Genomic DNA, 13,140 nt, shown 5'->3' with positions numbered 1-13,140 from the left:
TAATACAACAATGAAAAGACACAAATAGGCCACCAGTGTCGGTTGTTTACAACTGCAGTTAAACTGGATGAAGTAAAATATTATTTAAATAACAGTGGAAACAATCCACACGGTACCGGTCAAAATACATATAAGTACATTTATTTTGTGTGTCAGTGCAAACGTATATTTAAATTTAAACACAATAAATGTGTAGCGAGAGCAGTAAAAGTAGGCTAAAACAGCATGCAACTACAAACTAAATGTATACAATACATTTAAAGCGGCATATCGAGGGTATTAATAGTATTTATTGTCATGATTGACTAATTTATTGCTGCTTGCCAATGTAGCAGATGATTCAAATTTGAATGGAAACACAAATTATGTGTAGCAAGATCAAGAAAAATAAGTTTATTTGGAAATTTAGCACCAAACAAAAAACACGATGAACATAATACATTGAAAGGGGCATTTCAATAATATCATTTGTCAATCTCGATTTGACTTGGCCAATGTTGCAAATGCAGTTTGAATATAATGAAAATACAAATAATTAATAATATGCTTCGACAAATAAAATAACAAATTGGTAATTTACACAACTGGGTTAAAAACTAGGTGCTAGGTCAAATGAAATCAAACGGTTCTGAACGTCCTAGAAGTTTTAACCAATCCTCATAAAACTTGCTCAAATCACTTTTTATAATGGTATATCTGCTAAGTTTGGAAACGGTTCAGGTATTCTGAACAATATGAGTGCCAGTGGGTTCAGACGTTATCCTTATTTCAGCTAAATTTGACAGTGCGTCTGTCTCTTCTAAAAAACGACTCAAGGTGAAAGTACTTTAGGGATGAAGAAGTTTATCAACATATATTTTCAGAAGAGAACTTTTATATTTCTCAATTAAATTTCAAATATGTTATCGACCTGAGAAGAAGACGTGCAAGACACTTTTACATGCAAAGTTTTACACACGTTCCCGTGATGTGTACGTTTAAAATTAGCCTTTTGTTCGGCAGAGGCATAACATGTTCTTAGTTTGTGGTGAAAACGTGTTCTACATTTTTAAAACGTTTTCATTGAAACTCGAAAAATGTCATAAAAATAAAGTTAAGATGTGCACGAAACATTAAGTAAGGTTTCTCTATGAGTGGAGATAGAACTCAATACCAAGAATCAATGTGGAATTAAATAACATAATACCTAGTTCGAATCATACAGACATTAATTGTTTAAACAAAAGTTGATCAAAGCCATGCTTTGCAGTGTTCATCTGTATGTAAATTTTATATTTGTCGCTATTTTTTATTATAAATATATTGACACATATAAAATTTAAAAGTAGTTAAAAGATTAAAGAAACACGGTACCAGAATAATTATTTGCTTGGCCTAAGTGAGAATAAAACTGGTGTAGATGTCATTTCGCGTTATTAATGAAGTTTCTATTGCAAGAGATGAGACTATCGGTTTTGGTGCTTTTTGTATACTTTGTGGTCCCTGCTGCGGGCTCCTTCGGGTTCAACACAACAGTAGACGATGTTAAAAGACTGCGTGCCAGAGCAAATTCTTCGAATTATGACAAGTGGATCCGACCATTAAAGAATCAGTCAAACGTTTTAGAAGTAACACTTGGATTAACTCTGTATAGTAAGTATATTTTGTAGATGTAATGTCCACTGTATACACATGTTCTTATCACTCGGATAACTCATATTTGTGATTTATTATGACTGAAGCACTATGCATAAAGAGCTTCTTTAAATGGCTAAAGACTTTCTGCCAAAACATAAGGAAAAGAGATCATCCCTTTTGGTGTTTCTAACAATTGTCGTCGATTGTTCAGGTGTAATAGATTTCGACCAAACCAAGCAGGCATTATCCACTTCCGTGCAACTCCGTGTTTATTGGCAAGACGAGTTACTTGCTTGGGAGAAAGAAGACTATGGTGGCATAGAGGGCTTGCTTTTTGTAAGTACCACACTCAAGTGTATATAATAATCGCATAAAAAATGCCTATTAACTGCGATGCAAATGATATCGTTATTTTATGTTTTTGCAGTAACGTTTAATATTTTTATTAAAATAGTTTTAGTTTTTGTAGTAAACACTACAACTTAAATTGAAGAATTTGCAATTTGTTTAAGTGTATATTGTTTTATTTGTAAAAAAATTATACAGCTATTTTAGATTTTGTTAAATTTAATCCTGAAAAGTGTTCTACTTCCAATGTTGTTACAATTCAACAAGGCTAGTCGATCTTTTTAAATTCACAAACAAAACACATGTTCGTTTTCCCTGGATTGAGATATAAGTTGTCATTGTGTAAATACATGTATAATTGTCACAATTTGTAGTTAGGAGCGTGTATACATTGACACGTTCACTGCATTCTCTGTGTAGGTATATCGGTCCAATATCGGCAACTATATCTGCCGAACATCCCGGAACAATATCGTGCTGATACGGTTTATGCAAATAAAAATGACACCGGACGTATATTAAACTAAGAACTATGTCAGCACTTTGCAAAACTTCATTCAGCGCGATATCGTTTCGATTTGCAAAACCTGTATCAATACGATATCGTTTTACTTTATTACCACTATTAATTGAACTATTTGGCTGATAAAGTGACCGTTATAGGACCGCTTTGGGTCGTGATTAGCATGCTTGCGGACTATACCTTTATATGTGCTACATGGGTTTGTCTATATATATATATATATATATATATATATATATATATATATATATATATATATATATATATATATATATATATATATATATATATATATATATATGTGTATATTAGGTAAGGAAATGCTTGGAAGGATCCGCTTGTGTGTTGAAACTTTAAAGGCTTCATGTTTCTACGTTTTATTCAATAATTCGGAAATTCTTATTTCTTTATTCAAAAAAAGCTGTGCGCTTGTTTAACCGATTGTTTGATTGTAGTTTTGGAACACTTCCGGATGCAAGGTCAATGATCATGACACGTAAAGCACACTTCTTAATGCAATTATTCAAATATCATTTTAAATGTACACACATGTAGGGTAAATTAACTTTAAGGTAGGCGTTACATAAACTTGAATAGTTCCTTTACGTGTTCTTCAATTTTGCGGAATGCTTCGTAAATATGATATAATTTTAAATAATTATCGTTAGAAAAAACGTGAACCCATGTTTTTCAGGCACAAGATGATATTTGGAAGCCAGATCTATATCTGAATAACTCGTACCACTCCTTCACAGGATTTGGATCTGACGATCTAGCTGTATGGGTTACGAGCGATGGCAACGTCAGCTGGTACCCAATTCAAGTAAATATATGCTTAATATTCGTAATTAACCTTACAGTTCGAGATGTGGCAAGCAAAACATATACTTCTCTCAATGTTTTTCGTCTGACTTTTTTTATCTAGGTTATTTTTAGAGTTATTCGAAAAAAAAAATCCTTATCCAAAATAAATCACTTGCTTATAAATATGGCTGATACTCAAAAAGTATAATACGACGATTTATCCGTCAATCATCATTTTTTTTTAATCAATTGAAAACAATGACATCGAGGCAAGTAAAGGGCCTGTGTCAACTTTATTATTTACGCCCATCAGATTAGTTGTCTTAGTAGTATAACGCAAGTCCTCTAAGTGTAACTTTTTTTATTAAAACCTGCATTTCGGAAGTTCCCATATTCTTGCTTCTGCACGAAGAAGACTTGAAAAAAGACCAAATGCAAGAATGTATTATAACTACATTGATGTATCATAGTTTTTGTTGTGTAAGCCATTGTCGTGCAACATTTAGCCACTGTAACCTTTTCATCAAGTACAATTCGCTCAATATGGAGCTTAATTAGGATCACATGGAGTGGTTCAGAAGCAGGGAACGAAGATTCGTATTGAATTAAATTCCGTATAAATTGTGATATTAATTGCTGAAACAAATGTATTTCAACATTGTGCTGAGTGACTTGAAGAAGAAGATCAATTATTGATTTTATGAATCATAACAATTTTAATTATACACAATGTTATCCCATTAGCATATTCAATGTTGACGATTTATGTTTTCTTGTTTTCTTTCCGATTCAACTGAAGAAGTTACTTAGTTTGCTTGTGTGTACATACATTTATTCTCTCTTATAGTTTAGATAATTCACCTTTCATTAACCCGTGCACGCTAGTAATACTATGTTGCGGTCTTTGAATACCGGCAGTTTAAATAAATTGTCAGGAATTTATACAGTGTAATCAAAAAGGTATAAGCGGAAGAGCCATCTATGAAGTAATTTGGTAAATATTTGGAAACATTTTTTTATATTTCAATGGCCCCAAAACTGCATGTAGTCACCAACACGCAATTTAATGAAATAAAATGTATTGTTATACATCTTTAAACAAAAGTGCTCCCTTTAAGGGCTCTAACTGTGAACATATGACCTTGTAAGGATGGATAAAAGCAAGCAATATCCTACTTCTATTTTTGACCTTAAGATATAACCTTTGACATAAAGCATTGGTTTCTGTAATTGGAAAACCATTTTAACCAGCAACGAACGGATGCTAAGACAGCAATTCTAAAATCCATGGCACAGTTATTCCTGGTGTGAAATTGTTTGTAGGTTATGTGTACTTAATGAAATGATTTATTCGTGACTCAACAACATCGTTGCAGTTCATATTTTTAACTTCCTTCGTCAATTTCTAAGGAATATATAAGTGGTAAAGAAAACGTTTTTCTTATTTTAAGTAAAATAATGTAAATTAACCCCTTAAAATAATGAGACCAAAATAAATTAAAACATCTACCAGTGTCCTTAATATATGGATGGTGCATGGGCAAATATTTTAATAATAAACAACATTTGTATACACTAAACTTTTAAATAGAAAATAAACAATTTTCTAAAAAATTATCTGACCGATCAGAAACTATGCATATTTCCCCTCTACATTGGTCATATTCAGTGTCATACAATTATACATTCGTTATGCTCAGTGGCATTTAATTAGTATGAATATGGTTCGAGATATCTACCAGAAACGGAAATAGTAAATTCAAGGGTCATTGTTGTCTGTTTGCTACATACGTTAGTGACTAGCATAAATGAATTATTTCTCACGCGAATGGTTTTTAATTATGAACGCGCTTTGATGCGTATTATATCCCTCTGATGTAGTTCGCATTCAAATCATATAGATGTATAACATTTTTAAAGCAATGTGTTTATTCTACAAGATAACGTGATATGGTTATTTAATTACCTGTTTGTACTCCTGTATAATGACGTGATTCTAAGTATTTAATATTTGGAATAGATGTAATTTGATACACAATTGCATTCCATATTTTATTTATTTTATTTTTAGGTACTGGAATCACAATGTTCTATTTACACCTACAATTTCCCATATGATAACCAGACTTGCAGTTTGTTCTTTGAATCGGCGAACTATCCTGAATCGCAGTTGAAGTTATTGAGTGAAGGAGAAGATGGCTTACAGCTGGCTTATAAGAGAAACAACGAATGGGCGATAACATCCACCTATACAGTGTAAGTCGTTTGTTATGCAAGAAAATCCTTGGCGTATGTATTTAAATTAGAATTTGACATGTTTTTGTATTGAAAACAATAAAAACAACAATTAAATATCCCCTTTATGTCAAAGCTAAACCACATGCTTTATTTACGTTCATGTTATACATTATAAACTGTTTATGTAGAAACTGCATGGCGTTAAATAAAAAAGTGTGGGTAAAAGCGAATTTAAATCAAATCTACACTCATAAGGGTATTATTTCCGTTCAGAATTAATAATTTGATATTTACATGAACGCTGTTATTTCAGCGATAAGAACCCATTATTGATTGTATTCTCTTTTATGCTATATAGTGAGCACGAACCTGGAGCGGTTGAATTCAAGCTTGAACTCCAACGTAGATGGGGCTACTACCAGTACAACCTCGTCGCTCCAATAATTCTCGTCTCGCTTCTGTGTCCGTTTGTCTTCCTGGTTCCCGTAGAGAGCGGCGAACGAAGCGGTTTTGCCAGTTTGTTATTTTTAACGTTTTGCGTCTTCCAATCGAACATCGGTGTTATAATTCCAAAAAATGCTAACGGAGCATCTTTCACGTCACGATTCCTTTTTGGTATGATGGCCTTCACCGGCTTAATTGTCTTTATAAGTCTCGTTGAAATCCGTTTGCATCGGGAAAAAGAGTGGGTTAGAAACAGCAGTTTCCTGAAAACAGCAGATGTCTCTATGGGTATAACGATTTTTGTAGCAATTATTGTTTGGATAATATGTTTGCAAACGATATAAGAATTGTATCGACGGTATGTCCCCTAGAAAGCGAAGGAGGGATGGAGAGAGGGTAGTCCCGACTAAATTACACTAAGAGCTGAAAGAAGCAGCTAAATCGAGTTTACTAGGGGAAGATTTACCATAAAAGCTCGTATTAAGAAAAATCAGCAAGCATTGATTCACCTACCAGCTCTCTAAAAACCTTAATAATGTGGCGTTCTTTCATTTCAGTCATTACTGCAAAAAAAATCACATCGCGCTATGTTTATTTGGCACAATGTTTTTGCAAGGCTGAATATATATATATATTTTTCATTTTGTATTTACAAAATTGAATCGCAAAGATTTCAATGATGTATTATGAACTGGCATTTGTTGCAAACTTCTTGTGGTGGCAGATTATTGTCCGTTTCAGACACGCGACCAACGCAAGTAAGTCGTATGGTGCGCGAAAATGTGTCGCACCACGGCCGTCATTATCCTTTGCGATTCTCATTGGCGTGTATTCATCGCGGAACAATGTATTATACTCAATTAAGAATAAAAAAGTATCAATTAATATAATGTTTATTCTATTTGACGCCTATGCACTCTCAATCTTAAATTACTGGTCAAAAGTTCTGGATACGATCAAGGAGGTGCTCTAGAAAGAGTACACAACTAGGGGAAGATTTACCATAAAAGCTCGTATAAAGAAAAATCAGCAAGCATTGATTCACCTACCAGCTCTCTAAAAACCTTAATAATGTGGCGTTCTTTCATTTCAGTCATTACTGCAAAAAAAATCACATCGCGCTATGTTTATTTGGCACAATGTTTTTGCAAGGCTGAATAAATATATATATTTTTCATTTTGTATTTACAAAATTGAATCGCAAAGATTTCAATGATGTATTATGAACTGGCATGTGTTGCAAACTTCTTGTGGTGGCAGATTATTGTCCGTTTCAGACACGCGACCAACGCAAGTAAGTCGTATGGTGCGCGAAAATGTGTCGCACCACGGCCGTCATTATCCTTTGCGATTCTCATTGGCGTGTATTCATCGCGGAACAATGTATTATACTCAATTAAGAATAAAAAAGTATCAATTAATATAATGTGTATTCTATTTGACGCCTATGCACTCTCAATCTTAAATTACTGGTCAAAAGTTCTGGATACGATCAAGGAGGTGCTCTAGAAAGAGTACACAACCGTTTTGTAAAATGGTTCTTAATATTAAACCCTCTATAAATACTCTTGAATTGTAAAGCTAATGGGGTAGATTTCCATTGAAAATCGAAATAAACATTAGAATGACAAAATACTTTTTAAAGATTCACTCGTTTGAACGAGAAAATTGTATTTTGAATACAACTGCAATCTTAATGATATAGAATAAGAATTTCATTGTGTCCTTTAATGCCCCATTTATATCAACTTACAAACAGAACATAATCAAAAATATTTCTATACCCACACGAGTATGCTTCAATTTATGTTATGCTTGCCGTTGTTTTTTTAAGAAATATCAGTGATTAAAAACGGAGAATGCACTGTTGCAAACAGTGAAAAATAACAGTGAAAATAACAGTGAAAAATAACAGTGAAAATTATCGATAATTTGCACTGTTTTACTGTGAAAAGACCTCATCCTTTTAACAAAATGAAGTCAGTATTCCAGCGAATTCTTCAATTAAACTCTTTTACAATGTAAATATTACGGTGAAAAAAGAGCATGAAATAAAAAGAAAATTTGTTGGATTCAGTGGAATATCGATTTTAATTCACTCATGATCATGAGAAATATATACATTTTCACTCGTGGCTGTGCCACTCGTTAAACTATTATTCTCTATGATCACTCATGAATTAAAATCGATATGCCACCGAATCCAACACATATGCTCTATATTTACGTTTAATGGAAAGAGAAAATAAAGCCACTGTATACAAGTTGGCAACTTACTGTTACAAAGCTTTCAAATGACACGTTAATGTATGCAGTTAAAAAAAGCCAAATTCGGTCGATTACATAGTTCTCCAATTGTTAACTAGTCCTAGCCTTGTTAAATATTTATGGTCCGATGTATATATATTTTAATTGCTGGTGTTCTTTTTTATTATTGTGTAAGTATTGTACACGTGCAAATTGTGTCGCGTTTGTTGTCTAAATCGTACGATATCATTTAATTTCCAAATATAGCATTAGCAAATATATCCTTAAATATCATATTTATTAGTTTCGCATAGATGAACTAATTATAATATATATATATAATGTGGAGATTACATTTAGAACTAATAGATTGCTTTCTAAATAATATTATATCATTTACTATTCACCGAGGAACAATATCCCTGTTGATCAACTATTGTTTCGTGTTCGTATATTTGGTAAACAATGGAATAATAATTTAACATTATTTAACTACCATTAAGTTTACGTGGATATAATATAATATAGCTTTAACGTTTTCAGCGTTTTTCATATGCTTTATTTCTAAAATTATTTAACTACGAATGAAAATAACATACAGCCAGCCATAAAGTAGGATTGATGCGATTATATGTGTCCTGACTTCACATTAACATATTTTCGCATTGAAATAAAAATAAAAACCTTCATGTTTTGAAATGTATAAAAAGAAAATCTTATATATGTATTTAAAAAAAACTAATGAAACTAGAAACAGAATTATGTTAACATTTTGCAATTTATACGTTTGATATATGTGGTCATTATGTATTTACATTTTCACAAAAACGTGTTTATTTCTTGTATTATATGAATTGATCTATCTTTGAATTGATGTATGGTATGTATATTTTTCAAACGCATGCTGTTATTGTATACATGTTTAATTCTAAATAAACTTATCTGTTATGTTGTGTTCTGACTTTGACCGTCTCTTTATTGGCATTTTGGTATGCCTATGGAGTTAGTGATAATGTTATACTTCTCAAATAGAATCGCTTCCGTTTTGAAATATAATTAGTAAACAATGGATGAGCGTAGGAATAATATGCTCTTAAAATGTATTTTTTAAATATTTTTAGCAATATGTATTCTTATTATGAGCTATATGTTGTTATACTAATAAAATATAGTACACAATAAGACGCCGACCTTACCTGTATTGGTCAATTAGCATATAGGTCGATAACAAGAATATAAACTTATCTATTAAGTCTTCTAATTAAACATAAATTTTGCGTGATAAAGGGATAAATTCAATATACATATTGCGTTTCAATGTATAACGGTCTCACATTTATGTACATTAACTTATATTAATGTTTTTCTCAAATTAGTTAAATTGGTGTAAATATATCATCAATGCATTCCTTAATATGGCTATCTAACCTCGTGTGATTACGCGGACCTCGGATAGTTAAATACTGACACTCAATCAGAGTGTATTAGCACTTGATAAGTTGATATGATGCATACCATGTGCTCCGTATATATTTACTTACTTAGAGGGTGCATTTTATAAACTTAAATAAACTAAGATATTAAAATCCAGTTTGATTACATTATCTGTATATCCACATCGCACTTGAGAAATAGATGAACTATGAAAGAAGTATAATAAAGCGTAGAGAAAGGCGTGGCGCCATATCGAAAAAGTACGATATCAAATGATATCAAAAGTTACAAACCATATATTCTTTGTATTACTCCACAATTGCATTACATGTTAAAAACTAGACCCTCAACAAATTAAATAAAATAAAACGCCAACATTTAGCGATTTACAGTATAGATCAATACAGTTTAAAAAGCCTGATGCCGTCAAAATGGTCGAGGTGTATTAACCATCTCACACAATAAATAGTTCTAGATAACATAGTAAATAATAATCTTTATACACATATTTAATCAATGAGAACAATATCGAAGCGACAAAGTGTAAAGGGACGTGCTATCAAAGATGACAACAATAGAATTACAAATACAATTACAATAACAGCCATTGTTGGGTTCAAAGTGAGAAATGCAGAAACTCAACAAAAAATCATACGCATTCAAAATCAGTAAGTCTTTTGTCGAATTGTTCGACCAACAATTGATCATTGAAAATGAAATACTCTTGAGAAAGTAGGGATGATTAACGAGTGGACCAAAGCAACAATTCCGGAGTTGAATTTGTATATTCGATTCTTTTTGCGTTTGTGATGTGGATTTGTTTAAATTTAAGGAGAAAACAAGAAATGGAATAAAATATAATTATTATCTTATAACATGTATACATTTCAGTATCAGAAACTAAATAGATCGGTTGCATGACGTTTTCTCAAGCTTTAACATTATGTATATTTATATTTATATTTGTTTATTCATTTATTTATTTATATTTTTATTTTTTATTGATATTTTGATATTTATATGTATAGGTATTGCGAACGTTTTGGGAAATTAATATTTAATATTAAAATACATAATTATGTAGTACTGTGTGTTACTCGGTTGTAAATAAAACGAAAATTCCAGCTAATAAATGTTTCAAACTTCAATAATCACAGTTAATTATCGTGACTGTTGATACTCTAAAATGTTGTTTTCAAATTTGGGAATGGGAAGAGTTAATGAATGATCTCAGTCAAGGGAATAGTAACAAAGAAAACTTTGGTCAGCGTATACAAAGTAAGTATGCAAGAGTGGCAAAATAAAGTATCATATTAACTCTCAAGGACTGTCTCAACTCTGTTTGATGTCATCTAACAAATGTTAAGAGTCATCTAGTGAACCTAGATTGACAATATTAAAGGAAACTTTACACGTTTTGATTTAATCACAAAATTGAAAAAAAAGATTTACAAATGTTCGCTGTTGTCATGTTTTTTTCAAGGAAACAGTAATACAGAACATTTACCGCGCTCTAAAATATCCATGATATGCATCTTTCGACGATTTAAAAAACATGAAATAAAAATACGAAACGGTTGTATAATTTGGAAAGTTCTGTTGTTATCGTTATATTTTGTTACATTTCGAGGATTGCTTATAAAAAGTATAAAATACGTTCGCTACTATGTCAATTAGGATGGTCGAGTGGTTTAAGCGCTAGGCTGTTACCCCAAGGGTCAGTGGTTTGAGCCATGGTGTGACTTTTTTTCTATCTATAATTTTATTTTCGATTATTTCTGGAACTCTTTAGTTCCGGCGTTTTCACTTATCAATTTAAAGCATTAAATGACAAACTTCAAAATATAGAAAAATCTTTGCAAGGGTCCCTTTAAGGTAGCGCACCCCTAATGATTTCCCGCGATTTATTTTACGATCATTGCCGATCTTCAATGATCGGTTATTTCCGAGTGAAGCATTTTTTTTTTTTCAAACTTCGACTTTGATGTATGTTTACGTTCTTCCTTTAGAATACATTATTTTCACAATAAATATTGACTTTGATCCAAATACCCTCTGAAAAAATACGATTTCGCGATTTCTTCAAAGATCGGCGAGCCTTTTTACCTGTTTACTTATGGATATCTAATTTAAGCTGGCACTAATCTGAAGTTGTCGCGGTCGAGTGGTTAAGGCGATGGACTAGAAATGTTTTTGGATCGTCCAGCGCAGGTTCGAATCCTGCCGACATCGCATACTTTTTGCGACGCGTTTCATTTCTTTTCTAACGTAATTTGATTTAATATAGCATATAAGCTATGTTTATTGTTAAATATGTTGAAATGTTTATGCACATCCTTCAATTTTTAAAATTAAAACAAATTTATGGCTAAATTGGGTGATTTACTGCTGAAAATACGAATGATGCATGTTGCATTTTTATTTTTATTTCAAAAAGTAAACGGTAAATCTGTCTATTTCTTGGTATTTTGCTGTATATAGTGTTTCTATAAAAACTTTGTTTAAAATATAACTATTTTGAATTGTATGACACTTTGTTTTCAACCGTCTCAATTTTTACTTGGCTGAAATCACTTACATTTCATGGCGCTCTTCCATATATACAAATTTAAAAAAAAAATAAACGTCGGTAAAAGAATACTTATTTCATCTTGTTTAAACTTTAAACACATTTATTGCATATGTACACACCAACTGCATGCCCATAATTGGAAATTTGAATGAATTATGGAACTTTATTATACCCCAGGGGTAAAAATAAACTGGACAAAAGCCGAGCGTGGGGGTGGTATTGAAAAAAATCGGTATATTTTTTTTAAAGCATGGAAAGCCTACCTACTAATTTGCAGGTAGTTCAGTGAAATGATACTGATTAAGAAAATAATTAATTAGATTATATTTGGATATGTGGCCATTAGGGGTGCGCTACCTTAAGATTTTAGGTCGTTGATTTGTTGAGGCGGATAAACGGCACCCGGTAAATGTGTCGACCCGGACAATCGGCACCCGATTAAATTGTAAACGCGGACAAACGGCACCCGATTAAAAGTTATGAATGTTTGATGTTTTACCAATAAAGATATTTGACACCTTGTTGGACTTTATTGTACGAAAAAAATTACCGTTATGCTTATGCTTTTATTTTCAATATTTATCTACTGTTTATCGGCACCCAATCAAAGTCAATTGATAAAACGCACCTTGTTGGAGTAATTTGTCTAATCCGCTAATTGGTTTGGTAAAAGAGATGATTTATAAATCCCGTCAACAAACTGTTTTATCAAACTAATTTCAGTGTGGATTAATTACCGTAATTTGCTAATTGGTTTAATAAAACATGTAAACAATTTACATACATCAAAGATAATAAAAGCATTCCTTAACTTAAGATGATTCCCGAAAACAACAAACTGCGATTGAAAATAAGTTTATATAGAAGAACCAAAATGGAATTGTTTCACCAAAAAAAATGCAATTCATAACGA

The 13,140-nt window shown here is 31.8% G+C and overlaps 1 protein-coding gene across 2 annotated transcripts; it reads left to right on the top strand.

Annotated features, from left to right (window-relative positions):
* Positions 1-1,438: 1,438 nt before the first annotated feature.
* Positions 1,439-9,169, top strand: LOC127833730 (acetylcholine receptor subunit beta-like). 2 transcript variants are annotated; one of them, XR_008027572.1, is made up of 6 exons: positions 1,439-1,632; positions 1,829-1,953; positions 3,183-3,311; positions 5,364-5,548; positions 5,889-6,938; positions 7,475-9,169. XR_008027572.1 is itself a non-coding variant. In XM_052359151.1 (5 exons), exons 1-5 carry the CDS (start codon positions 1,440-1,442, stop codon positions 6,316-6,318), a joined length of 1,062 nt encoding a protein of 353 aa, XP_052215111.1. In that variant the 5' UTR covers position 1,439; the 3' UTR covers positions 6,319-9,169. The 2 variants fall into 2 exon arrangements, 1 of the variants encoding a protein (XP_052215111.1); XM_052359151.1 differs by having other exon boundaries at positions 5,889-9,169.
* The last annotated feature ends 3,971 nt before the right edge of the window (positions 9,170-13,140 follow it).

This window comes from Dreissena polymorpha, chromosome 6, assembly GCF_020536995.1.
Source record: "Dreissena polymorpha isolate Duluth1 chromosome 6, UMN_Dpol_1.0, whole genome shotgun sequence".
In the NCBI taxonomy this organism is placed as follows: domain Eukaryota; kingdom Metazoa; phylum Mollusca; class Bivalvia; order Myida; family Dreissenidae; genus Dreissena; species Dreissena polymorpha.
This window is presented reverse-complemented; position numbering and strand designations above follow the sequence as displayed.